Source organism: Pseudorca crassidens, chromosome 2 (assembly GCF_039906515.1).
Source record: "Pseudorca crassidens isolate mPseCra1 chromosome 2, mPseCra1.hap1, whole genome shotgun sequence".
NCBI classification, from domain to species: domain Eukaryota; kingdom Metazoa; phylum Chordata; class Mammalia; order Artiodactyla; family Delphinidae; genus Pseudorca; species Pseudorca crassidens.
The window spans coordinates 104,784,729-104,808,977 of NC_090297.1; the positions used below are offsets into that span (position 1 = coordinate 104,784,729).

General features: G+C 38.9%; 2 protein-coding genes across 4 annotated transcripts in view; one reads left to right on the top strand and one right to left on the bottom strand.

Moving 5' to 3' along the window:
* WARS2 (tryptophanyl tRNA synthetase 2, mitochondrial) overlaps positions 1–2,593 on the bottom strand; it is an 87,923-nt gene extending 85,330 nt beyond the window's left edge. For all 3 annotated transcript variants that reach the window (XR_010941028.1, XM_067727438.1, XM_067727436.1), the window contains exon 1: positions 2,438–2,593. Coding sequence is in view for 2 of the 3 variants with exons in the window: in XM_067727438.1 (XP_067583539.1) it covers positions 2,438–2,527 (90 nt within the window). In the remaining variant the exon portion in view is untranslated. The remainder of the gene's footprint in view (positions 1–2,437) is intronic.
* The window catches only part of HAO2 (hydroxyacid oxidase 2), a 216,166-nt gene continuing 194,192 nt past the window's right edge, over positions 2,276–24,249 (top strand). The window contains exons 1-2 of the mRNA XM_067727434.1: positions 2,276–2,821; positions 3,339–3,402. Coding sequence (XP_067583535.1) covers positions 3,367–3,402 — 36 coding nt within the window. The 5' untranslated portion in view covers positions 2,276–2,821; positions 3,339–3,366. The remainder of the gene's footprint in view (positions 2,822–3,338; positions 3,403–24,249) is intronic.

Consider the following 24,249-nt stretch of genomic DNA (forward strand, 5'->3'; position numbering starts at 1 on the left):
GTAACACACGGCACTACACTCAATATTTTGCAATAATCTATAAGGGAAAAGAACATGAAAATAATATATATACATATATAACTGAATCACTTTGCTGTACACCAGAAACTAACACAACATTGTAAATCAACTATACTTCAATAAAAAAAAAATTTTAATTTATATGTAGAACTATGCTTTAAGAAGTGCTCTTGCTTACATTTAATTCATATTCTACTCAAAGCTAAATTAAAGGTTTTGAAACACTAATCTGTTCTGGAAATTCTACAACTTGATACCATCTAGATTAACAGTTGATTAAGATAACTGTATTCATAAATGCCACTGAAACAACAGTAGAGATTTAAGAATTCTATTCTTTAGCATTTATAATGATTTAATGCCCTAAACTTCCTAGGACAAGCATTAGTGGGCTGTAGTTTGTTTTTCTTTTCTTTTTGATTCTCTACTTCTTATGACATCCTCGACTCTTGAGTTTGTTACAAGAGGAAGTTTGGGTCTAAGACTTAGTTACTTTGTGTGTGGGGGGACTCAAGACAGAGGGGATATATATATATATATATATATATATATATATATATAGAGAGTTGATTCACTTTGTTCTACAGCAGAAACTAACACAACATTGTAAAGCAATTATACTCCAATTAAAAAAAAATAACGCTTCCCTGGTGTCGCAGTGGTTGAGAGTCCACCTGCTGATGCAGGGGACATGGGTTCGTGCCCCGGTCCGGGAGGATCCCACATGCCACGGAGCGGCTAGGCCTGTGAACCATGGCTGCTGGGCCTGCGTGTCCGGAGCCTGTGCTGCACAACGGGAGAGGCCACAGCAGTGAGAGGCCCGCGTACCGCAAAAAAAAAAAAAAAAAAAAAAATAAGACTTAGTTACTCTGAATCCACAGGTTCTAATATGCTACTATTAGCCATAAATATAATAACCAATTCTGGTTCTGTAGAATCCAACCTCAAACTTCAAAGAGAGGAGTATTTGATGTATTTATCTAATTTTGAATCAATTTTTACCTAACAATGCTGCCTGAAATTTCAAACAACATTTAAATAGTTGTTTTGACAAATAACTTTCCAGCGTAATATCCTCTATCCTTACAAGAATCTTGTGAGGCCCATATCAGTGAAGGACACTTAGGTACATAAAGTTAAGTAATTTATGGGATGATTAAAATAACAAGTTGAACTTAAATCTTGTTTTTCATAATTAATCTCACTGCTTTACTTTGGCTTCACAATCATGAAGCCATAGATTTTCCAAAGCTTGAAGGAACACTGTCAATCAGTCCAACCCATTTTGCTAAAGAAAATAAGTCCAGCGAGATTAAATGACTTGTCATGCCACACAGCTAGCAAGTGGCAGACAAATCCCTGGACTTTTAGTTTCCTAACTTTCAGTCTAGTGCTCTAATACACCAGTTACCATACAAAATCCAGGAAATCACCTAATAGTCACAGAATCCCTAAGATCTCCCTAGTTCCCAAGAGCTATCTCCCAAGAGATGTATGGCAAAGTGCCTACCACTGAGATTGCACTTGCAAGACGTTTAGTAAATGGGTGAAGTAAAAATCTGAATAAGTGAAAGAGTGTATATATATATACATATATATATTATATAATATATATATTATATAATATTATATATATTATATATATAAACAAATATATATGTATTTGTTTTGTTTGTTTTTCCCTTTTGCTATGAGGGTAAAATTCTAAATACTGACGGGACGGGTTAAAGGCCGTGTCCATGCTCTCAACACTACAGAGTAATGGTAACAGGAGTGCTGCCAGGACAGGACGACGCCTTTGGCAGCTTGCTGAAATTCTTTCATAGAACCTCCTAGATACAGGTCTACTTCGCGGTAATGAGGAGAAATCAGAGTGGAAGATGCACTGACACTTGCTCAAGTACCGCACTGCCTGAGGGAGGACGTCAAGAGGGTGCACCTACTTAAACGGGTCGATTCCTAACGAGACATCTTCTCTAATTTCTCCGCTGGACCCTTGGCTTGCTATTAGGGAAAGGAGAGTAAAAGCAGCAACGGGATCAAGACAAGGTGTGCAGTGCCGGAGGGACCGAACCTCTGGTATCGTATAACTTCACACACTGCTGGGCTCCCCGCGTCGCCGGGCAAGAGCGGAGGTGCGGCGCTCTCAGGGTGCTCAGAGGGGGAGGGGCTGAGACTAAGTGGGTAAGCGGCGGCGCGTTCCTCCCACCAGGGGCGCGTTACGTCACCGCGAATCCTTGCAACGTCGCCACGCTCCGAGTAGGAAGGCAGTCTTAGGCAAATCGACCTTAGGAGCCGAAGGGTTTGGTAGTCTCCAGAGGAAACGGGAAGGGAGAAGCAAACGGAGGGAGGAAAGCGGGATGAGAAGGACCTAGCGGGATGGGAAACTAGTGGAAGAAGGGCCAGCTTCGGTTACCTGGGGAGCGGGAGCAGCTTCGGGTCCTTGATGAAGTGCCCGGATGAAGTTCCAGCACTCACGCGCCTTCCGCATTGAGTGCAGCGCCATCTTGAAAAGGGCGGAGCCGTCTAGTCTTGAGTGACATCTGCTCAGAGAGGACGCCCCAGATTCGCAGCGGTTTTGCTTGTTGCGCATGCGCACTTGCCCTCGGGGGGGGGGCGGGCCTTTGTGCCAGTGCCTGGGGGCGTCCGGTCTTCGCCGCGCGGGTCGCGGGGTCAGGAACTGGGTGGGGCTTGGCTTTAGTATTTGCCCTGGAGACCTAGTATTTGCGCAGGTTTCGTGAAGGGACAGTCTCCTACGAGGATATTAGTAGCAGTGTCTTTTAAACTGGAAGAAAGTCAAGTGAGTTGCCTTTCGTATCCTGGCCGTCCTGAGGCAAGCTTTTAAGAAGTTTCTCTAGGAGTGGGACCTCCCCAATCCTGTTAGAGGGCAGTAAGTGGTCTTTTGAGACCTATGTGGCCTCTTTAATGCATTCTATCTGCAAACGTTTGTTGAACCCTGCCATCTGCTAGGTACTGAAGGTGCAAAGAAAGGTATATCTTGCCTTCAAGTTGTGCACGGGCTAATGGGATAGCAGATAAATAAATGATGCACTGTTTGAGGTGTTAAAAGAAGCAAATGCCGAGACTGGGGAGGTGGGGTGGTTGTGACTGTGGTGCTTCAGCCTGGTCCAAGGAAGGCTTCAGAAAGAAGATGACACTTGATAGAAGAAACTGTTCAGAGTTTTGCCTTAAATTATGAGAAGAGTTAACATGGTACTCCTACTTCTGTTAGTGCACCCAAAAATCTATCAGTAAAAATATAATTGGGAGAGATTCGTCAGAATTCCTTTATGTGTTTTGTTGTATTTATTCATTAGGAAGAGGTAGGAGATAAATGCAGTAAGGATGCTGTTACTCTTAATGGAATTGAAATCTAACAAGGTAAGACAAAACTTATCAATTTATCAATTAAAAACATACAGTAAAAATCTCTTAAGAGTGGCACATAGTACTGGTGAAGTTCAAGCATAAGTGATGTAATACAGAAATAAGCAGGGAAGGAATTGTAGGAATGAGGACAAAACTAAGGATAAAACTAAGGAAATCAAATGCCATTCTTCAACAAAACTAATCAGTTTGGTTTTGTCTCTTTTAAATTTGAGGTGCTTGTAGTACTTCCAAATATGACACTAATTAGATAAGTCTGGACCTCAGGAGAGAGGTCTGAGCTACAAAACAGATGGTAACTGAATCCAAGGAAATCTTTTGAGACTACAAGGTACAGTTTGTGGAATAAAAGTAGCCGGATGATGGAAATTGAAAGGAGTAGCCAAATAATGTTTAAAAGCCCCCAAAATGAGGTATTACTGAAATCCAGGAAAGAGACCCTGCCAGTGGAAGTGATGATTGATCTTTATAAAGATACAAGGTATCTCTTGTAAACATGCAGTTTTATAAATGCCTAAATGTTTTGCACTCATATATACAGCAAAGCATTAAAATAGTTTTTTACAGATATATTAATTAGATTTGATGACCCTAGGAATTAGCAAGATTAGACTTCTGACATCCTCAGCCACCTGGATTATAAGATAAAGCCTAGCAATGATATGAGGGTTTTGACAGAAAGCTGTCACAGGGCCTGTGCACTTTATTTACTCAAGCAGTAAGTTTAGTCTTTTATCTCCGAAGACTCACATACATGACTGATAATATTTTCATGGGAGATATTTCCAAGACACTCCCATTGAAGAATGTATATCAGGACAGCTGTGTGTAATCACTTCAATATCTATATTTTTTAAAGTAAGTTATTTTCACAGGGAACTACTGTATAGCACAGGGAACTATACTCAATATTTTTAAATAACCTATAAGGGAAAAAATCTGAAAAAGTGTGTATATATATATATGTATAACACTGAATCACTTTGCTGCACACCTGGAGCTAACACAACATTGTAAATCAACTGTACTTCAAAAAAAAAAGTTATTTTCAAACTTAGAATAAATTGTGTTTCCCACCACAGTGGTGACCTGGTGACTCTTGTCACTCAGCCAGCATGATGATTTCTTTTGCGTTTCTTACATTTCCCTAGCACCTAGTACAGTACCTTGCACAAAGTAGGCACATCTTTTAAATCTAAATTTTATTTTGACAAAGTAAGCAATTAATTGACAGGTTGGTATGCTTTTAGCCAGAAGGGACAGCTGACAGCAGAAAAGACACTAGACCTATTAAAAGCAAGCTAGTTTTGTCTGCTTTTGCACTTTTTTACAATGGCGGTCTGAAACCTTTTGGTGTTGGCAAAAGTATCACGAAAAAGCTCACCATCATCTAAGCTCACCATCTTCTGCTCTTCTAAGAAGTGCAGTATATTCAGCATATTTTAATGAGTATTGTAAATGTTAATCCTGAATCTTCAGGAAAAGATGTTCTTCAGTGTACCTTTTAAAGAAAAAATTTGTAACTTTTGAGAAGTTTCCATATAAAATGGTTAACATTTTAAAGGTTTGTATAATGCAGGGTTAGTTTGATTACATGGGAAGTTCACTTATGGAATATTTCATTGTCCAACATTGTTGTTTAAATGAAGCACCACTGTATTTATTGGCAATATTTACCATGGCTCTCATTTGGTAAGCCAAAGAGCTTTAGTAAAATGAGATGTAAATGTTGTATTGAAAGCAGACTTTAGATATACTTAAAATTAAAACCTTTTATTTTCGTATACTTGTAGCATGCACTGTATGTCTGCATATGTTCATGCTTAGAATTTTGAACACTTGTTTAAAATTTGATTTCTCATCAACAGTTTTATTTTATAGTAAGTTCTAGTAATTTTGCTCTTTCCTTAACATTCCCTGAAAATCCCATCTTACTTGAAACAATAGATTAAAACCAGACTGGCAGTTGGGGAACGCTTTCTATTGCAACCATGTGTGTCAGAAGAAAGGATTAGGTTTCCTTGACCAAGAACATCAAGGGGAACCTCCACCTCTGCAGACACACCTCTGTTCCTCAGTAATGGAGAGTTTATATCTAGTTAGATTTAAATGGGATAAGGAAAGAGTTTAAATCCACTCTTAGCTCTGGTAGTATAATCAGCCCTCCAGTCTCAAAGTATCCAATTTTGTTTCTCTAATTTAATTCTAAGTGTCAGGTTGGTATTAGATGCTGATCAAGGTAATGGAGAGTTACCCTACACATTTATTCACTTAAAGAAGAATTTTGCAGAATGCAAAGACTAGATGGCATCTATGTTCAAAACTTACTTGAAGCACAATCCATTCACCTCTGACCTTTCATTTATATTGAATATGTTTTTCAAATACAGAGGGAGAGATTCCACAATGAAGGCAAACCTTTTGCTTCATAATCTGGGGTACAGCCACAGTTCTCTGGCCATACTGTCTTATGCTGGACTCATTGTGACCTAAATCACACTGAGGCAGAGTCTCCCTTAGAGTGAGATAGTTTCCAAGAGTCACTAAAATACATGGGAAACAAAAATAATGATTTGGTGATTGTTCTTTTACACCTTTGGCTTAATTCTAGTTCTACCCCTCATTTTATATTTGATGAAACTGGTCCAGAGATATTAAGTACCTTAATGAAAAATCACACAACAAATAAGAGCAGGAATAGGAAGGACTTTGATCTCCAGATGAGTGCTCTCCTTTAAGTGACACCACGGTAAAGCTGAAGGAGCTAAGGCTGGGGCTGGTCCAAGCAAGGAACAGTTTGACCTAAGGGCACATCCTTGTCATGCTTCAAAGTCAGAGCAACTAAATGGCTGAGTTTTAAAGGGTTGATGCTCTCATCTCTCCACCCCTAACATTAAAAGATGCTGTTTTTCCCTAATAATTTTTGGGGAAGCGCAAATTGTAGCATCTTCTTTGTATGAGGGTAGTAATCAGGAGGCTTATCTGGTCTTTGGGAAGGCTGCTTTGGTGCTTGAAGGGTGGCATTACTATCACTTTTTTCCTGGAAGGTAAAAAAATAAAATCAAGGGAGAGGCTGGGTGATGTGGATAGCAAAGTAGAATTTTTCTTGGAGTACCTTTTTCTTAAAATTAAGGGCCAATGCCATAGTCTTTTCTAGATTCGCCTTCTTACCTTAAGGACTCTTTCCTACTCCACAACAATGAAGACATTTTGATCAGGGTTGGGAGAAGGTGGTGAGGATGGGGAGAGCCAGAGCAGACATAAGTGAATAATTTACAGTTATTGATCTTCAGACAACTGACTCCATTACTTGTAGAATCCTTCGTGTGCAGTACCAGGAAGAAGACTGATTATATGGGGGTGTTGCAGGCCCTGGGATTCCTGTTCATTTTTCATGTTTTCTCTCCATACTCTTTTTCAAACTGCTTTTCAACATTAGAATACAGATCTTCGAAGAAGACAGAGAATTGCTGCCTTATTTAAGTATGGATCTAGAATGGAGAGCATAATTTTGGAGGAATGTAAGAGGTTTTTTTCAATGTCCCCCATCCCCACTGTCCACCCGCAGTCTTAGGACATATGTTCCGTGGAGGAAATGGAGCTTAGCAATGAGCAAATTAAAGTTTTGAAGGAACATCTTACTTTGTTATGTCTCTTTGCATGCCATATCTTTTCCAGGTGGTATGGCCCTAAAGACAAGATCCATATGTTATCTGCACACTCATGCTATTTTTAAATTACCACCCTTTGCTCTCAGCTACTTCAAAACTAGGGTGAGTAGGCTTCCCTCTTCTGGATTTATGTTTTACAAAAAGAACTATAGCAAGGCCTCCAAAAAGCTTCCTGGAGTGTCTTTAGATAAGCTGTTTTCTATTTTGTCTATGTAATCAAACTACATCAGATTCCTGCCCACTCTGTACCTGTCTGGTGTGATTCTAGGATCCTAGCTGTGACCACTGAAAGTCAGACATAATCCTTAGGTCTTGATCTTTCTAAAAACACCAAAAGATAGCTTAATCTCTCTAAAAACAGGGAGGGTGTTACCCTCACTGTCTCTGTCAAATCCCATCTCTAACCAGTTAGATTCTCTTGGACTTTCCAAAACTCAACTGACAGTTGCAATCAGTGATTTTTTTTTTCACTTTTTGTCCTTAATAAGTAGAACCGAGCATGAATTTGGAGAAAATTTGTATGGTGGTTCCATTACTGATCTCAGTGAACCGTTTCATCTTCATATGCCTCTGTTCCTTGTGTAAAATGAGTAAAAAGTAGGAGGGCTAAATGACATAAATTGTAACTCTTGTGATTCTAGAAACTAGTTTTTGTCCCAGAATCTAACTGTCCCAAATCAGACTCATTTAGAAGTATAGAGATGGGTATGAGAGTCAGGATCCGTATTTCAAGCATATGCCCTGACCCACATCCCTGGCAGATACTGACACAGATATTGAGAACAGGCCTCACAATTTTTTCAAGACTGTGCCCCAGGCAGCTACTCTCAACCGAATAAAATTGGGCCTACTTGTCATCCTGGCATGGCAGGGTTAGGTTTACGAAAAACAGAGAATATGAACCTTTTCTCACCCAACTGTGATCATGAAGTGGCTTTTCGAAGATCACTTTTCAAAGGGTAGGTGGGAAGAGTATCTTGACCTGTTTTCATCCTCTGTAGCTACTTTAGGTAGCAGTTTGCTTACCTCCCAACTACACTGCTTTTTGTTGTTTCGCAGAAATATACTCATTATTTTGTAATTGTCAATCACAATGATTTATAGGACAGTTGCTAATCCAAGAGTTTTAGGAAGGGTTACCTAACAGATGCTGTGATCTTTAGGAGAGGAATGTAGCCACTGTCCATCCACAGCTTGGCAGGTGTGGGGAATGAGAATAGCCGTGCCTGTCTCTCCTCCCACACTGTGATCTTCTGACCTGTCGGTTCCTCTCATTTGCTGAACTCCAGGGCAAAGGAACGTGATTTATCTGCTCCATAAGGGTCAGTCCTTACCCCTACTCCCCAAGAAGTACACGACAGGTTGCAAAATGGTACACAGTGCACCTGGACGGCCAAATGGAAATATTCAGTACAGAACTATCCATTTATAGAACTAGAAATATAACTGTAAAACAACAAAAAAAGTGAAAAAACTCCCAGTCTTCTTAGGATAACTTTTGTTTTTAGGATAACTTTTAAGCAGGCATTAAACTTGATGGAAAACCATGTTTTCATCTCTAACTTAGCAGAGTACTTGGGACATCAGAAAAGGGCTCAATAAATATTGGCAGATTGATTAAATGAACAAATGAACACGTGAGGAGAAGGAGGGAGGTGTGCAGTGGGATATTTTAAAGATAGTGCAGGGAATTAGGAAAAAAATGTAAAGCCTAAAATAAGCCCTAGAAGCATTTTTTAAATCTCTGATATATGCTTGCTTTCTTGTGGTTTGCTTTCTCCACTAACAGGCAGAATGCATAAAATATTCTGATTAGTTGAGGCTTATTACTTAGGTTCCAGCTAATGTTTTATATATAAATCTAAATTACCGCTCTTCTTCCCTTCTGCTTCTCTTTCTGTCTGGTCAAATCCCTGTGGGAGGGAGTAACATTCCTGTGGTGGGTAAAATAATTTCTATGGAAATTATTCAAAATGCAACTTCAGTAAACACTATGTGAAGATATGATTTATTTCTGGATTCAGTCCTTGTGCTTGCGTCATCTCCCTATTTATCATCAAGTTCTCTGTTTGCTGGCATCTCTTTTTAAGGATTTGTTGATATCAGTTTTGCATCTCAGAGGATAAAATTCCGTCAGGAGGGTTGAAGCAACCGGAAGCAAGAGAGGAAAGATTATGTGAGAAGAGATTGTGTCCCAAGAGGCAATGGGTGTACTGAACTTTATTCCCAGTCCCAGCTCTGCCATAACTTGTAAAGTGACACTGAAAAGTCCTTAACCTCTCAGCTTGCTTTTTATCTGAAAAAATGGGAGTGGTTGAAGCAGATGATGTTCAAGGTTCCTTCCTGCCCTTAACTATATAAGCTTACACTCAAGCAGGTGTTACATGTTTAACCCAAAGATCTCCCAGTGCTTTGGAAATACATCTACAGGCTGATAGGCTGAACTATCTTCACATTTTGACAGATGGTCCCACTGGGACCTCGGTGACTATTTAATCATTTCATTCTAAATCTGTGAAAGATCCAGAAACTGTGTCTTGAGTAGCGTGTTGGAGGAATCGAACCAAACTGACTAACTTGAAGGGTGTTGTTAGTGAGAAAATCATTAGATGATAAATCCAAAACAAAGGTGGAAAAACGAGTCTTCTGATATTATCACATGCATTGGAGTAGGGGGAGATGGCGTTTGGAATTTGGTGCCAGGGAGAGAACCTAGAGGCAGAGTAAGAACTGGAGGAGATGGGAGATCATTTAACTGTAAAGGTTGTCCAGCAAATGTGCTGTTACTTTTATTGATTCATACTGTTCACTCATTCAAAAATCATTTAACGTATGCTTACTGCATGCCCATGAAACTGAAGGACTAAAAGTGTAATCTTTGTGTCACTACAGGTACCATGCAATGCTTCTTCTATGTTATCACATGTACCGCCTTCTTTTCTTGGCTGTAGTTTCTTAGTTCCCACTCTGAAACCTCAGAGACAGAGGACTTGGAAAGCCAGCATTTTTCCCTGCCTCTCTCCCACCCTTCCTTCCTACCTTCTTCCCACACTTATTGACCACCAACTGTTAACCTGAGACTGTCTAAGTTACTGGGGAACCATGGAGGATAAAGACATGGATTCCACCATGGAGAAGCTTGAGTATTGCAGGGAAGATTTCTTATAAACTTGCTAAAATACAATAGTATAGGTGCCATTCTAGAGCATGGACATGGTAGTGTAAACTCAGGTCCCCCAATTTCTAAAAAGTGGAAACCAGATCACTCAATATGAGTCCACAAAGCCCCTGACAGAACAAGGATGCACTTCTTGGGACATCCCTTCTGGTCGACATGCACAGCTCCCACACCAGCCCCGGCTACACCTGTCAATTCTATTGTCACTGTAGTCACCTAAATAAAAACAAAATCCACATGCCTAGGGCACAGGTCACACAAAATAGGACTGTGGTTCCTCCTCAGAGAATAACACCCCTTTAGAACTTATTTTATCCCTCTTGTCTTAGAACCACTAGGGAATCAAGGAGGGAAGGTAAAGAAGGGGGCCTCTGGCTCTGATCTGTACTGGGTTAGGAGGATCCCTCTCCAATCCTGCTGTGGCTCCGTTTGTTAATAAGTCTCTCTTCCTAGAACACTCAGCCTAGGTCTCATAGATTCTTAGACATTTCCGTTTGTCTGACACTCAACACCAGGAGGCAGTGGGGTGAAGTTTGACAACATGATGCTAATAACACACACTCTTCAGGGCCTGACATTCTGTTATTTACTCATCTGGCAGAAACTTACTGGGTGTCTATCCCGTGCCAGCCACCACGCTAAGCACTAAGTACACAAAGCCGAATAAGATACTATCTGTGCTCTTCCAGATCACAATTTAATGAGGGAAACTGCAAACACAAACTATTCCAGGGAAAGTGTCTTTATAGCAAGAAGATCTTTTAATTTCCTTCAAATCACACGTTAGGGACAGCCCTGGGTCCACTATTTACTATTTGGATGACCTTGGACAGGCTTCCGAAGGGTATTTGCCCCACTTTCCTCACCCAAAGATGCCAAGTTCCCCAAGTGCCCCGACAGCTCTGAGAGGAGCACTGAGCTGACTGGTGAATGGAATTTCAAATTGGAAAGAGGAGCAGGATGCTCTTAAGAGGGATAACTACACGCGTGAAGGAAGCATGGATATGCAAATAGAAAGGCGTACAGAGGAGTGAAGATAGGGGAATAAGGTATTAACACGTCTCCCTGCATCTGTTCTTGTCCCCTTCAGTTTATTCTCAACCAGCAGCCAGAGCAACCCATTAAAATGTGTGTTATTGGGCTTCCCTGGTGGTGCAGTGGTTGAGAGTCCGCCTGCCAATGCAGGGGACACAGGTTCGTGCCCCGGTCTGGGAGGATCCCACATGCCGCGGAGCGGCTGGGCCCACTGAGCCTGTGCGTCCAGAGCCTGTGCTCTGCAATGGGAGAGGCCACAACAGTGAGAGGCCCGTGTACCACAAAAAAAAAAAAAAAAAAAAAAAAAAAAAGTGTGTTATTGTAAATCATGGTCACTCCTCTGCTCAAACCCTCCAGTGGCTTCCCAAGTCCTTCCCAAGACCTATAAGGCCCAGATGATCTGTATTCTCCATCCCAGCCTCCCTTTCTGACTCCTTTGCCTATTGCCTTCCTTTTACCTTGCTCTGCTCTGGACACTCTGGTCTCCTCACCAGCCCTCAATGCTTATCACCATCTAACATATTTTACTTAATTTACTTTCTCATTCTCTAGAATGTAAGCATCATAAAAACAGGGACTTTTGTCTGTTTTATCCTGTATCTAAAACTTAGAAAGTGCATGACTAATAACATACTTGCTAAATGAATTTCTCCAGTTTGTGGCTTAGGAAACTAAGATCCAAAGAAAGAAAGTGAATGAGGTCAAAGTGCTCCTTAGAAGGAGAGTCTGGACTTAGTAAGACTTAGATCTTCTGTCTCTCTGTTCCACAGACTCTATGGTAGACAGAATAATGGACTCCAGAGATGTCTACATCCTAAAGCCCAGAAACATATGGCAAAAGGGACTTCGCAGATGTGATGAAGTTAAGGATCTTGAGATGGGGAGATCCTTCGGATTGTTGGCTTAACTTCTGACATTCCTTCCCTCAGCCTCTTCAACTCTTAGATTTATTTATTCACTCATTTATTCACTCAACCAATATTTACTATATATATTGATAGATCTGTTTTAGCAGAAGAAAAATGAGGATATGAAAGGGTAACTTTTACATCTCTATGTAGTGTTTTTTAAGCCATGGAATTTTACTTTGGGGATTTCTAGTGTTTTTTAATTTAAAAGATAGAAAAAAGATATTTTCTGCGAGATACTCTGAGCCACACACTGTGGTAGATACTGGAGATAAAAGAAAAGTCTTGCGGGGCTTCCCTGGTGGCGCAGTGGTTGGGAGTCCGCCTGCCGATGCAGGGGACACGGGTTCGTGCCCCGGTCCGGGAAGATCCCACATGTCGCGGAGCGGCTGGGCCCATGAGCCATGGCCGCTGAGCCTGCGCGTCCGGAGCCTGTGCTCCGCAACGGGAGAGGCCACAGCAGTGAGAGACCCATGTACCGAAAAAAAAAAAGAAAGAAAGAAAAGTCTTGAACTACACACACTTAAAGTTTTATAGGGGTGACAAGTGAACAGAGAATCAGATTGCCCCACCTCAAGCAAATGTCACCAGGGAGGGAAGCAGGGTTTCGGTGGAGGCCCAGAGAGGGGAATCTAACCCTGCCTGGAGGACAGCGTTGCAGTGGAGGGGTGGTGAGTAGAGAATCCCAAAAGTAATATCTCAGTTGAGTAGTCTGATCCTTATCAAGGTTTGCCTATCCCTGGCATCGGGTGTTTTGCTAACCAGAGCCAGCTGTTTTGTGGATGCCTTCTCCCCACTGTCCTGCTGTCCCTGCCTGGTCCCTTCACTCACTGCCTCCCATGCCCTGGCATGACACAGGCATTTTCAGGCCCTTTCCCATGAATCTGTTTAGAGCCAGCACCCTGTACAGCTCAAGAGGAGTCACAGCTCATGGTGAGATAAGGGAGGGACTTGGAAGAAAACATGATGAACGTGGACAAAGCCAAGGGGGAAATATGCATGTTTTCATTTGCTTTCCCCAAACAAGATGCTTTCACACCACTTTCCATAATTCAAACAGTATGTTTCTCCTTAACGTACTGTGAAGATGTGGTGGCTATCTATTGTAAAGCCGCATGAGACATGTTTTTCTCCCAAGATGGGGTTAGCACCCCTCCTGGTGCTTCCTTCAGCGCCATGTGCGCCCATATTTTATAGAGTCTCTCATACCCTACCCCAGTCGCAAGACTGTCTGTGTTCTCCTAAGGACTCCTAAGATCCTTCTAGAGCATCCACCAGCCTTGCCTGAGGTTGTATGGCACATGCCCTGCACACAGGGGGTGCTCAATAAATACTTGCTTAATTGCACTGAATACTATAAAACAGTGTAGGTACTAGTTTGGGCAAATTTTGAAACATCTGAAGTCAAGCTGTCATTTTGGAAGGCTGAAAAATCATTTTCAATTTTAATTTATTATTTCTAAGAAAACAAAAATGTTCCCACAATTCTCAAATTAATATTCACCAGTGACATTTTCAACTTGATTTGAGAGGCTGAGGAGGGAATGTAGGTTGCGTACATATAAAAATTATATTTTAATTGCCCTCTAACTTTTGGCTGTGTATAAAGAAGAAACATAGGATATATGAGGGAAAAATGCTTTGAAAACTCTAAAGTGAGTTGCAGATGTTAGTTTATGTTTTCACACAACTAAAGCAGAAACCGCCTATGCCCTCAGTCCCTTGCAGACTGAAGCAGACATCAGTGTTTGGATGGGACACAGGAATGGTGGGAGGAATGGTTACTTTTTGCACAGAGAATTCAATTGTTCTGGGCTTAGCCAGGATGCAGATGGTTTTCCATTGCTGGAATTGGTCAGGGATGGTGGGGGAAGCGCTTAGGCATGGCTTTCACTGAATTGGCAATGCAGGCCTTCAAGAAATCTTTGAACAATAACACTGCTCGGGTACCTACTTGGAGAAGTCAACTGCTTGATTCGTTTTTTTCCAATCAAACAAGTGACAGTGACGCGTCTTGGTGCCATTTCATACCATCCCTGACTTCTCAGAAGCAGCTGGCGTCAGTCGTCTTCCCTGGCAGGGATCGCTAGCCCTGGCTTTGCAACAGTCCAGAGAGCCTGCAGTTTCTCCAGGGGAATTGCAAAATACTTTTAAATATTCTAAAAATGAAATTAAATATTCATTTTATTTTAATTTACATATGCCATCCAGTACTTTTAGAAGATGTCAGTACTGTGGAATGACATGGCCAACCGTCATATGTTTCAGCTCTGAAACACAGCTGTGAGTTCTCGGAATAAGATGCTGATGGCCCTGTGTCCAGTGCTGTCCGATTTTCACCTTGGCTAGTGTGCGGGTTAACCAATATTTATCTTTCCGTGTGGCTGTAAAAAATTTTATAGGTCCAAGATGGTCAGATATTATTTCATAAAGCCTTGTTCTAGTGAGTTCTAGTAATTCTTAATCTTTCTCAAATAATCGTCAACTCTTCTCCAATAACAAAATAACTAAGCACATTTTACAATTGTAATGTAATTTTTGGTATGAGAAAACTATTTCCTGGTCTCCAGGGTATAGAAAGTAAACATATAACAAACAATTAGGAATGTTAGAATCATGGTCGGGGAGGCAGACATTCTGTGCATCTCCATCCCAAGCTCTCCACCTCAGATTTCTTGCTCTTTTTTACTTTTTGCTTAAGCTTATCTTGGTGTGTTGCCTGAGAGTTTAGATGTTTTATTATAACACAAAAAAATTACATGAGACAAAACCCAACTTGCTTTTCTTTTCCCTTCCAGTCCTACTATAATTTAGACAAAACTCAGCCATTTTCTTCCATTATGTAGAATGGCTACTGAAAAGGAAAGATGTAGAAAAAAGAAAACTTTCAGGAAACAGTGAGAAACAAATGCATCATGATCTACTTAACAGAGAACTGTGGGTAAGAGTCATGCACAAGAACATGGAAATGGCTTCTTGAAAATATCTTTTTTTTTCAATTTTAAAAGGAATGCATGCACATGGTAAACAAAAATAATTCAAATTGTAAGGAAAATACAAAACAAGAAGTAAAAATTCTCTTCTCCAATATCCTATCCCAGATCCTGAATCCTGCTGCCCAAAGAAGAACTGTTAGTCATTTGTTATGCATCCTTCCGGAAGTATTCTGTGCATATGACAAAGATGTCACAAAACCCGCATGCTTTTCTTCCCTACAAACTCTACAACTTCATTTTTTCCCTTATTGTGTCATGAGCATCTTAACGTATCAGCAAACGTGTATAACTCAGTTTTAAAGAAAATGATATGCTTCATAGTATTCCATTAAATGAGAGTATCGTTATTTGTTTATACGATCTCTTTTTGGTAGACATTTTGGATTGCTTTTAGATCGTTACTATTTCAAACATCACTTCAGTGAACACTTTTGTAAGTAAGTATTTGTACACGTGACAAAATAAATCTAATATCTACAGGGTTAATTTCCAAAAGTGAATTCTGAGGTTATGTGTATTTGCATCTTGAGAACTATCTCCTCATTTATCTCCAAAGATGTTAACCTATATGTACACACAGCAACAGTGCATGAGAGTGCGTTTCCCACCTGCTCTCATCACTAGAAATTTGTTTTTAGAAATAACTATATAAACACTATCATAGGTTACATCTGGGGTTCAAGAAAGGACTTTTACTTTTTGCTTTCATAGACATCTGAACTATGTAAATTTGATACAGTGATGATGTTTTCTTTTGTAATTAAAAAAGATTAAAGATTCAGAACACTTGGTTGTAACTGTTTGGCGATAAAATTTCACTTGTAAAGTAAAGCCCAGAATATGAGACCATTCTCAAAAGAAGACCATGGGAGGGAGCAGTCAGAGGCAGAGTTCTGTTTGATACGAGCAGACTGATGGAGGGGAAGGGAATACACCTTATAGGCTACTCACCTGTGAGAACTAGAGGACGTAACTCTGTGGTATCAAGATGTAGGAGCCCAGAGATAGCTGTAAATCTCTTGCAATGTTACTATCTTTCCCATGAGGTCATAATCCCTGGAATGAGGGCTTATTTTTACAAGCTACACCTATAATGCAAAGGACAAGTCTAAGGACAATACAATCTATGCTTCTCATTTTAAGTTTTTTGGGAATAGAGTCTGCTCAGTTCCTCTTTTCCTCACATAGACTGGAAAACTTGGCTCTATCCCCAGCTTTACAAATTTTCTTTAGTTTAGAAAATCCACATGTCCCACTCTCAGAATCATTACTGTAGTAGAAGAGTTTTTTTTTTTTTTTTTTTTTTTTCAGGGCAAGAATTCTTTGTAAAACAGTATCCGGATTCAGGGTAAAATATCTGAGTCATAACAATTTAAAGCCCAATCTGGTCTGCTACCAAAGATGTTTCTACAACATCAAGTATCTCATATGCAATTGATAAATAAGAAAATAACGTGGAATTTGTAGAACTCAAACTTGATTTTCCTAGGGAAGGAGAGCTAGAATAGCTGGAATAAAATTATAACCTTCGGTATGAAAGAAAAAAATTTTAGTGTGGCTACTGCTAAGCAGTAGTTCTTTCAGCTGTATTTTAAGAAATTTAAAAATAAGTGCTTGATTGTAGTACAAAATTGTATAAACCAATGAAGTGCAATTTAACAGCACCTAGCATTTAGTCTTGATTTTAGGCCAAATAGTGTCCCCTCCCAAATTCATATATTAACGTTCTTACCCCCAGTACTTCAGAATGTGACTGTATTTGCAGAAAGGACCTTTAAAGAGGTAATTAAGGCAAAATGAGGTTCTATAGGTGCACCCCAATCCGATACAACTGGTATCTTTGTAAGAAGAGGAGATTAGGACACAGACAACAAACGGAAAGAGGAAAGACCATGTGAGCACACAGCAAGAAAGTGGCTATCTGCAAGCCAAGGAGAGAGGCCTCAGAAGAAACCAAACTTATGGAAACCTTGATGTTGGATTTCTAGCTTCCAGAACTGTGAAAAAATTAATTTCTGTTGTTTAAGCTACCTAGTCTGTAGTATTTTTTTATGGCAGCCCTAGCAAACTAATACACTCTTGGATGTATACTCTGGAGATATACTGCCACAAAAAAAGAAACAATATATAATTAAAATTATTCATTGTGATAATATTTATGATAGCAAAAAAAAATGGAAACGTCATAATTTCCTTCCACAAGAGACTGGTAAGCTATGGTATATCCATACAATGTAGTATGATGCAGCCATAAAGGACAGTGAGGAAGACCTCTGTGAACTGGTATGAAGTGATTTCCAGGATATACTCTTAAGTGAAACGAACAAAAAAAATCAAGGTGTATCTGAGTATATGTAGTATATTATGTTTTGTGTTAGAAGAAAGGAGAAATAAAAATATGTGTATTTGCTTATTTTTGCACAAAACAGACACGGAGGAAAGATTTTAAAAAATGGCAGTGGTACTTGATATAGGGTAAGGGGTAGGTAATGAGCCCAATAAGATAGGGATGGGGAGTGTGATATCCCTGAGTATATATTTCATGTAGTTTGAATTTTTAAATTACATAGGTGTTTTACAAATTCAAAAATAAATTAATTTGAAAAGATTGAAAGTCTTATTTGCAAGGCAGAAATAGAGACACAAATGTAGAGAATAGATGTATGGATACCAGGGGGGAAAGGGGGAGGGGTGGGAAGAATTGGGAGACTGGGATTGACACCTATCCATTATTGATACTACGTATAAAATAGACAACTGATGGGAACATACTGTGTAGCACAGGGAACTCTACCTAATGCACTGTACTAACCTAAGTGGGAGGGAAGTCCAAAATGGAGGGGAGAGCTGTATGTGTATGGCTGATTCATCTTGTTGTGCAGTGGAGGCTAACACAAGATTGTAAAACAACTGTACTCCAATAAAAATTAATAAAAAAAGAAAAGCCTGAAAGAAGTTAACCCTAAAATTGAATACCATCAGAAAAAAATAAACCTGTTTATCAAGTTGATAAACATAACCATGCAGCTAAAAAGAATTAAGGTAACTTTTGAACACAGTAACCTGAATGGGATGCAGTCTAAAGATCTTTAACAAAATCTGGAACTTAGTAGGTTTGTTGTTAGCATTGGTGTTGGAGTACTGAAATAATTTTATTTGCATTGTAGGACAGAGCAAGAAAAAAGTGTAGAGATACTTGGGAACTCGAAATATGCAGTGAAGAAAGATAAGAAAGAGCCCTGAAATTGGAGGACACCGTTATGAACTCTGTGTCTAGCACACCTAGAAATTAGGTCTTAGTTTCTAAATACCATTTGTCAAAAAACAACAAGGCTTCTTGGGCAGATGGTCAGGTCTAGGTTTGGAGCAGGGAAAGCATAAGATAACCCCAGAATATATAGTACCAGAAATCAAGGGAGTGCTCAAAGACTAAAAATTACATGTCTGAAGGACACAGACGAGGTCTTGAAGGGACTGCTAATGGCCACAGTTGAGACAATTTGAGCATCCCAAAGAATAACAGACAACGCATTAATATAATAATGTAACACATTGAATTTTTTAAAATCCTTATGTCCATAGTGATACTACAAAAAAGCAAGGCAGGAGGTGGGAGGAAAGTTATACAGAAGGGATGATAAGAGTACAAATTTATCATTTTGCAACCATCAGTGCAATAATTGAATCAGGTGAAGCTCATCAATGGTGGATGTTAACTAGACTTATTGTGAAGATCATTTCGGTATATATACATACATCAAATCATTGTTTTGTACCTCAGAAACTAATATGATGTTGTATGTCAGTTATATCTCAATTTTAAAAATAGGCAAAAAGAGATCACCAATGGTAAACTGTTATTGGAGAGCAGAGTATCCATACAACTCAAAATATTACATCACAGATTGCTTATTAATTACAAAGGGAAAAAGATATCTTTACAATGAAGAAATTCAGCAAATTCCTCTTAACCAAATGATTAAACTTACCATGCCCAATGGGACAAATGACATTAGGTATATCTACCATGCTCTAGTGGGAAGTGTATATCACCTATGTAGGATACATGCCAAAAATATCCAACCTGTATACAAACTTGAGGAACCAGTCAGACAAATCCAGATTGTTGAATATCCTTCAAGATACTGGCATGGATTGTTGAAAAAGGTCAATGCCATAAAAATTGTTAAAGACTTGGGGGAGGGGGACTCTTTCAGATCATAGGAGATGAAAACTAAATGAAAACTAAATGCAGTGCATAAGACTTGATTTGAAACCCTAGATTTCCTAGTTTGAAAAAAAAAAGCAAGATAAAGACATTATTAGGTCAATTAAGGAAATTTAAATATGGGATGTATATTAGATAATATTATTGTGTCAGGGTTAATTTTATTGGTGTGATAACAACATGGAAAGATATTGGGTTGGTCAAAAAGGTCGTTCGGGTTTTTCTTTAACATAGAAAACCCGCACGAACTTTTGGCCAACCCATAGAATAATCACCTAATTTCTCTGATACCTGCTGAAGTACTTAGGGTTGGATTGTCATGATTTGTGTCTGTAACTTAAATGGTTCAGCGAATAAATAACCTCTTGCAGTTTTATAATTTTATGTTTTACATTTAGATGTATAATCCATACTGAGTTTTTAGTATATGGTGTGAGTTATGGATTGAGGTTCACTTTTTTGCATGTGACTATAAAAGTGTTTCAGCAGCTTTTATGGAAAGACTGTCTTTCTATGCTTAATTGCCTTTGTACCTTTAAAAATCAGTGGACCATATGCATGTAGGTCTATTTCTGGCCTTTCTATTTTGTTGCATAGACCTATCTATCTTCCTTGACACCAGTACCACGCTGTCTTGATTACTACAGCTTTGCAAGATGTCTTAAAGTCAGGTAGCATAAGTTCTCCAACTTTGTTCTGCCTTTCCAAGTGTTTTAAGTATTCTAGGGCCTTGTCATTTCACCTAACTTTTATTATATTTTTTATTTAAGTATAGTTGACTTACAACATTATGTTAGTTTCAGGTGTACAACTTCACATAAATTTTGTAATCAGCTTATCAATTTCTACAAAAAAGCCTGTGGGTATTTTGATTGGGAGAGCATTGAATCTATAGATCAATTTGCAGAGAAATGACATTTTTTCCTACATTTTTAAAATTGAAGTATAGTTAATTTACAGTGTTGTGTTAATTACTGCTGTGCAGCACAGTGATTCAGTTATACATTCTTTTTTTAAAAAATATTATTTTCCATTATGGTTTATCACAGGATATCAAGTATAGTTCTCTGTGTTATATAGTAGGACCTTGTTGTTTGACATCTTGACAATATTGAATCTTGTGACCGTGAATTCTGTGTATTGCTCCATTTATTTAGGTCTTTAAAAACTTCTCTCAGCAATATTTTGTAGTTTGCAGTATATAAATATTAAACATCGTTTGTCAGGTTTATTACTATTTTGTATTTATATTAAATGGTATTTTAAAATTTCTAATTGTTGCTAGTACATAGAAGTACAATTGATTTTTGTGTATTGATCTTGTATCTTGCAAGTTTACTAAACTCATTTGTTCTAGTAGCTTTCTTGTAGCTTCCCTAGGATTTTCTACATAGATGATCATGTCATCTGTGAATAAAGGCAGTTTTACTTCTTCCCAAGGGAGCGCCCCTCCCTTCCTCCTTCCTTCCTTCCTTCCTCCCTCCCTCCCTCCCTCCTTCCCTTCCTCCCTCCCTCCCTATGGTACTAGTTAGAACCTCCAGTATGATGCTGAACAGAAGTGATGGCCCAGACATCTTTGACTTTTTTACTGATTTTAGAGGAGCAGTATTTAGTCTTTCTCCATTAAGTATGATATTAGCTGTAGGTTTTTGTGGATGCTATTTATCAAGTTGAGAAAGTTTTCTTTTCTTCTAGTTTGCTGAAACTTTTTTTTTTTTGATCAGTGATGGACATTGGATTTTGTGAAATGTTTTTTCCTTCTATCTTTTGAGGTAATCATAGATAGATCATTTTTTTTAAAACATTAGCTCAGATTCCTAATTTTTTTAAAAAAATAAATTTATTTATTTATTTATTTTTGGCTGTGTTGGGTCTTCGTTTCTGTGCGTGGGCTTTCTCTAGTTGTGGCGAGTAGGGACCACTCTTCATGGCGGTGCGCAGGCCTCTCACTATCACGGCCTCTCTTGTTGAGGAGCACAGGCTCCAGACGCGCAGGCTCAGCAGTTGTGGCTCACGGGCCCAGTTGCTCCGCGGCATGTGGGATCTTCCCAGACCAGGGCTCGAACCCGTGTCCCCTGCATTGGCAGGCGGATTCTCAATCACTGCGCCACCAGGGAAGCGCCGATAGATCATTTTTTAGTCTTTTTTTTTTTTTTTTTGCCTCTATATGTCTGAAAAAGTATTTTACTTTAATTTTTAAAGGAATTTTTATGGACTACAGAATTCTAATTTAACAGGTTTTTTTTTCCTTTGAATACTTTAAAGATGCTCTACATTATCTAAAAATCTATGTCATCCTTACTGCTGTTTCTCTGAATGTAAAGAATCATTTTTCTCAGGACTCTTTTAACATTTTCCCTTTATCACTAGTTTTAACAATTTGATTATGTGCCTTGGTGTAGTTTTCTTCATGTTTCTTGTGTTTGAAGTCCATTGAGTTTCCTGGAACTATGGGTTTATATTTTTCATCAAAGTTAAAAATACGTGAGACATTACTCTTTCATATATTTTGTATTTCCTCCTTGCCTTCTTTCCTTTAATAACTCCAATTTCACACATAGTTGGCATTTTGAAGTTGTCCCATGGTTTATTTTTTTCTTCTTTAAAAAAAAAAAAAATTCTATGCTTCATTTTAGATAGTCTCTATTGCTGTTTCCAAGTCCACTTACTTTCCTTCCATGAAGTCTAATCTGCTGTTAATCCCATCCAGGGTATTTTTCATTTTAGACATTTTAGTTTTTATCTGTAGAAATTCAATTAAAAAAAAACTTCCACGTCTTTAATATGTTCAATCTTTCTTTTAGATTTTTTGAACATATGGAATACAGTTATAACTGTTTTACTGTCCTTATTTATTTAGTGCTATCATCTATGTCATTTTGTAGTATATTTTGATTAATTGGTTTTTCCTCTTAATTATGGATTTTATTTTTCTGATTTTTTGCATGTCCGGACATTTTTGATTAGATAATGAACATTATGAATTTTATCTTGCGTGATGTCGGATATTTTTATATTCTTTTTTTTTTTTTACATCTTTATTGGAGTATAATTGCTTTACAATGGTGTGTTAGTTTCTGCTTTATAACAAAGTGAATCAGTTATACATATGCATATGTTCCCATATCTCTTCCCTCTTGCATCTCCCTCCCTCGCACCCTCCCTATCCCACCCCTCTAGGTGGTCACAAAGCACCGAGTTGATCTCCCTGTGCTATGCAGCTGCTTCCCACTAGCTATCTATTTTACATTTGGTAGTGTATATATGTCCATGCCACTCTCTCACTTTGTCACAGCTTACCCTTCCCCCTCCCCATATCCTCAAGTCCATTCTCTAGTAGGTCTGTGTCTTTATTCCCATCTTACCCCTAGGTTCTTCATGACATTTTTTTGTTTGTTTTTCTTAGATTCCATATATATGTGTTAGCGTACGGTATTTGTCCTTCTTTGTTCTGGGATATGGTTAAGTTATTTGGAAACAGTTGATACTTTTGGGTCTTGCTTCTAGGCTTTGTTTGGTGGGACCAGAACAATATTTAATTCTTGCCCATTCCTGAGTCAAGAATCTTATTACTAACCTCAGCTTCACGAATTATGACATTTTCCACTCTGGATGATGGGAATGGCCACTCTCCTGACCCTGTATGAACCCCTGAATAGTTTGCTCTTATTTCATAAGGCGGTTCATTTCCTAGTCTCAGGTAGTTTACTCACTGACATGTTTAATCAGTTACCTACTGAAACCTCGAAAGGGACACTGTAGTTCTCAGTTCTCTGTGCAGTTCTCTCCTCTCCAGTTCTCTGCTCTGAGAATTCTAGCCACATTGGCTTACCTGAACTCCCAGCTCTATCTCCTCAACTCTTCTCTCTGCATCGCAGACTGGAAACTCTGTTCAGACAGTAAGCTAGGCAATCATAGGGCTTTCTCAGAGATCACTGACCTTCATTGCTTATTTCCAGTATCTTGAGAGCTATTGTTTGATTCGTATGTTTGTCCAAGCCTTTTGTTGTTATTGTTGTTGCTGTTTTTTACACAGCAGAGCAAACCTAGTCCCTGACACTCCATCTTGGCAGAAGCAGGAGAAATTTGTATGCATTGTATGCATTTTAAAATTTCCCCTGAGGCAACCTCCAGCTGATTGGCTTTTCCTGAGCTGTTCAAGTTATCTCCCACATGACTGTTACTGTTTTTAGTTACAAAGTTGAATATGTTATTTCTCTATCTCCCTTCTATTTTAACCTGCAATTTTATGGTATACAGTGTTTCTGAGGAATGAGTGTATTGTAGTATAATAGTTATAACCTATACAATTTAAGGACATATGCTATGGTTGGCATATACCTTAAGCAAAAGCAGAAAATACAAAAAGATATGTTTTTACTAACATTTTCAAAACTGAAACTAACTGGTCAGATCTTTGAGGGTAGGTTTCATTTTGTGTGAGTCATTTTATTTCCTCCCCTGTAGTGCCCGGCACATAGATCTTCCAAATCATTTGTTGAATTTTATAATAGATTTGTTGGTAGTACAGGAATATAGTATTATTTTCACTGTTACGATTATGACTAGCTATTGTGTATTAACTGTCTACTCTACGTTAGGCTCTCTGCCAGGCACTTTATATAATATCTAATCCAGTCTTCACTATTGCTCTGTGATAGAGAGATTTTTAGTCTCTCTTTATAGACAAGGAAATGGATTCAGGGGAGTGTAAATAACTTGTTCAGGATCCCACGGCTGGTAACTGACACTATTGAGATTCCAAAGTCAGTTCTATCTGATTCCAAAGCCAAAGCTCCTTGTATTACTTCATATTACTTATGCT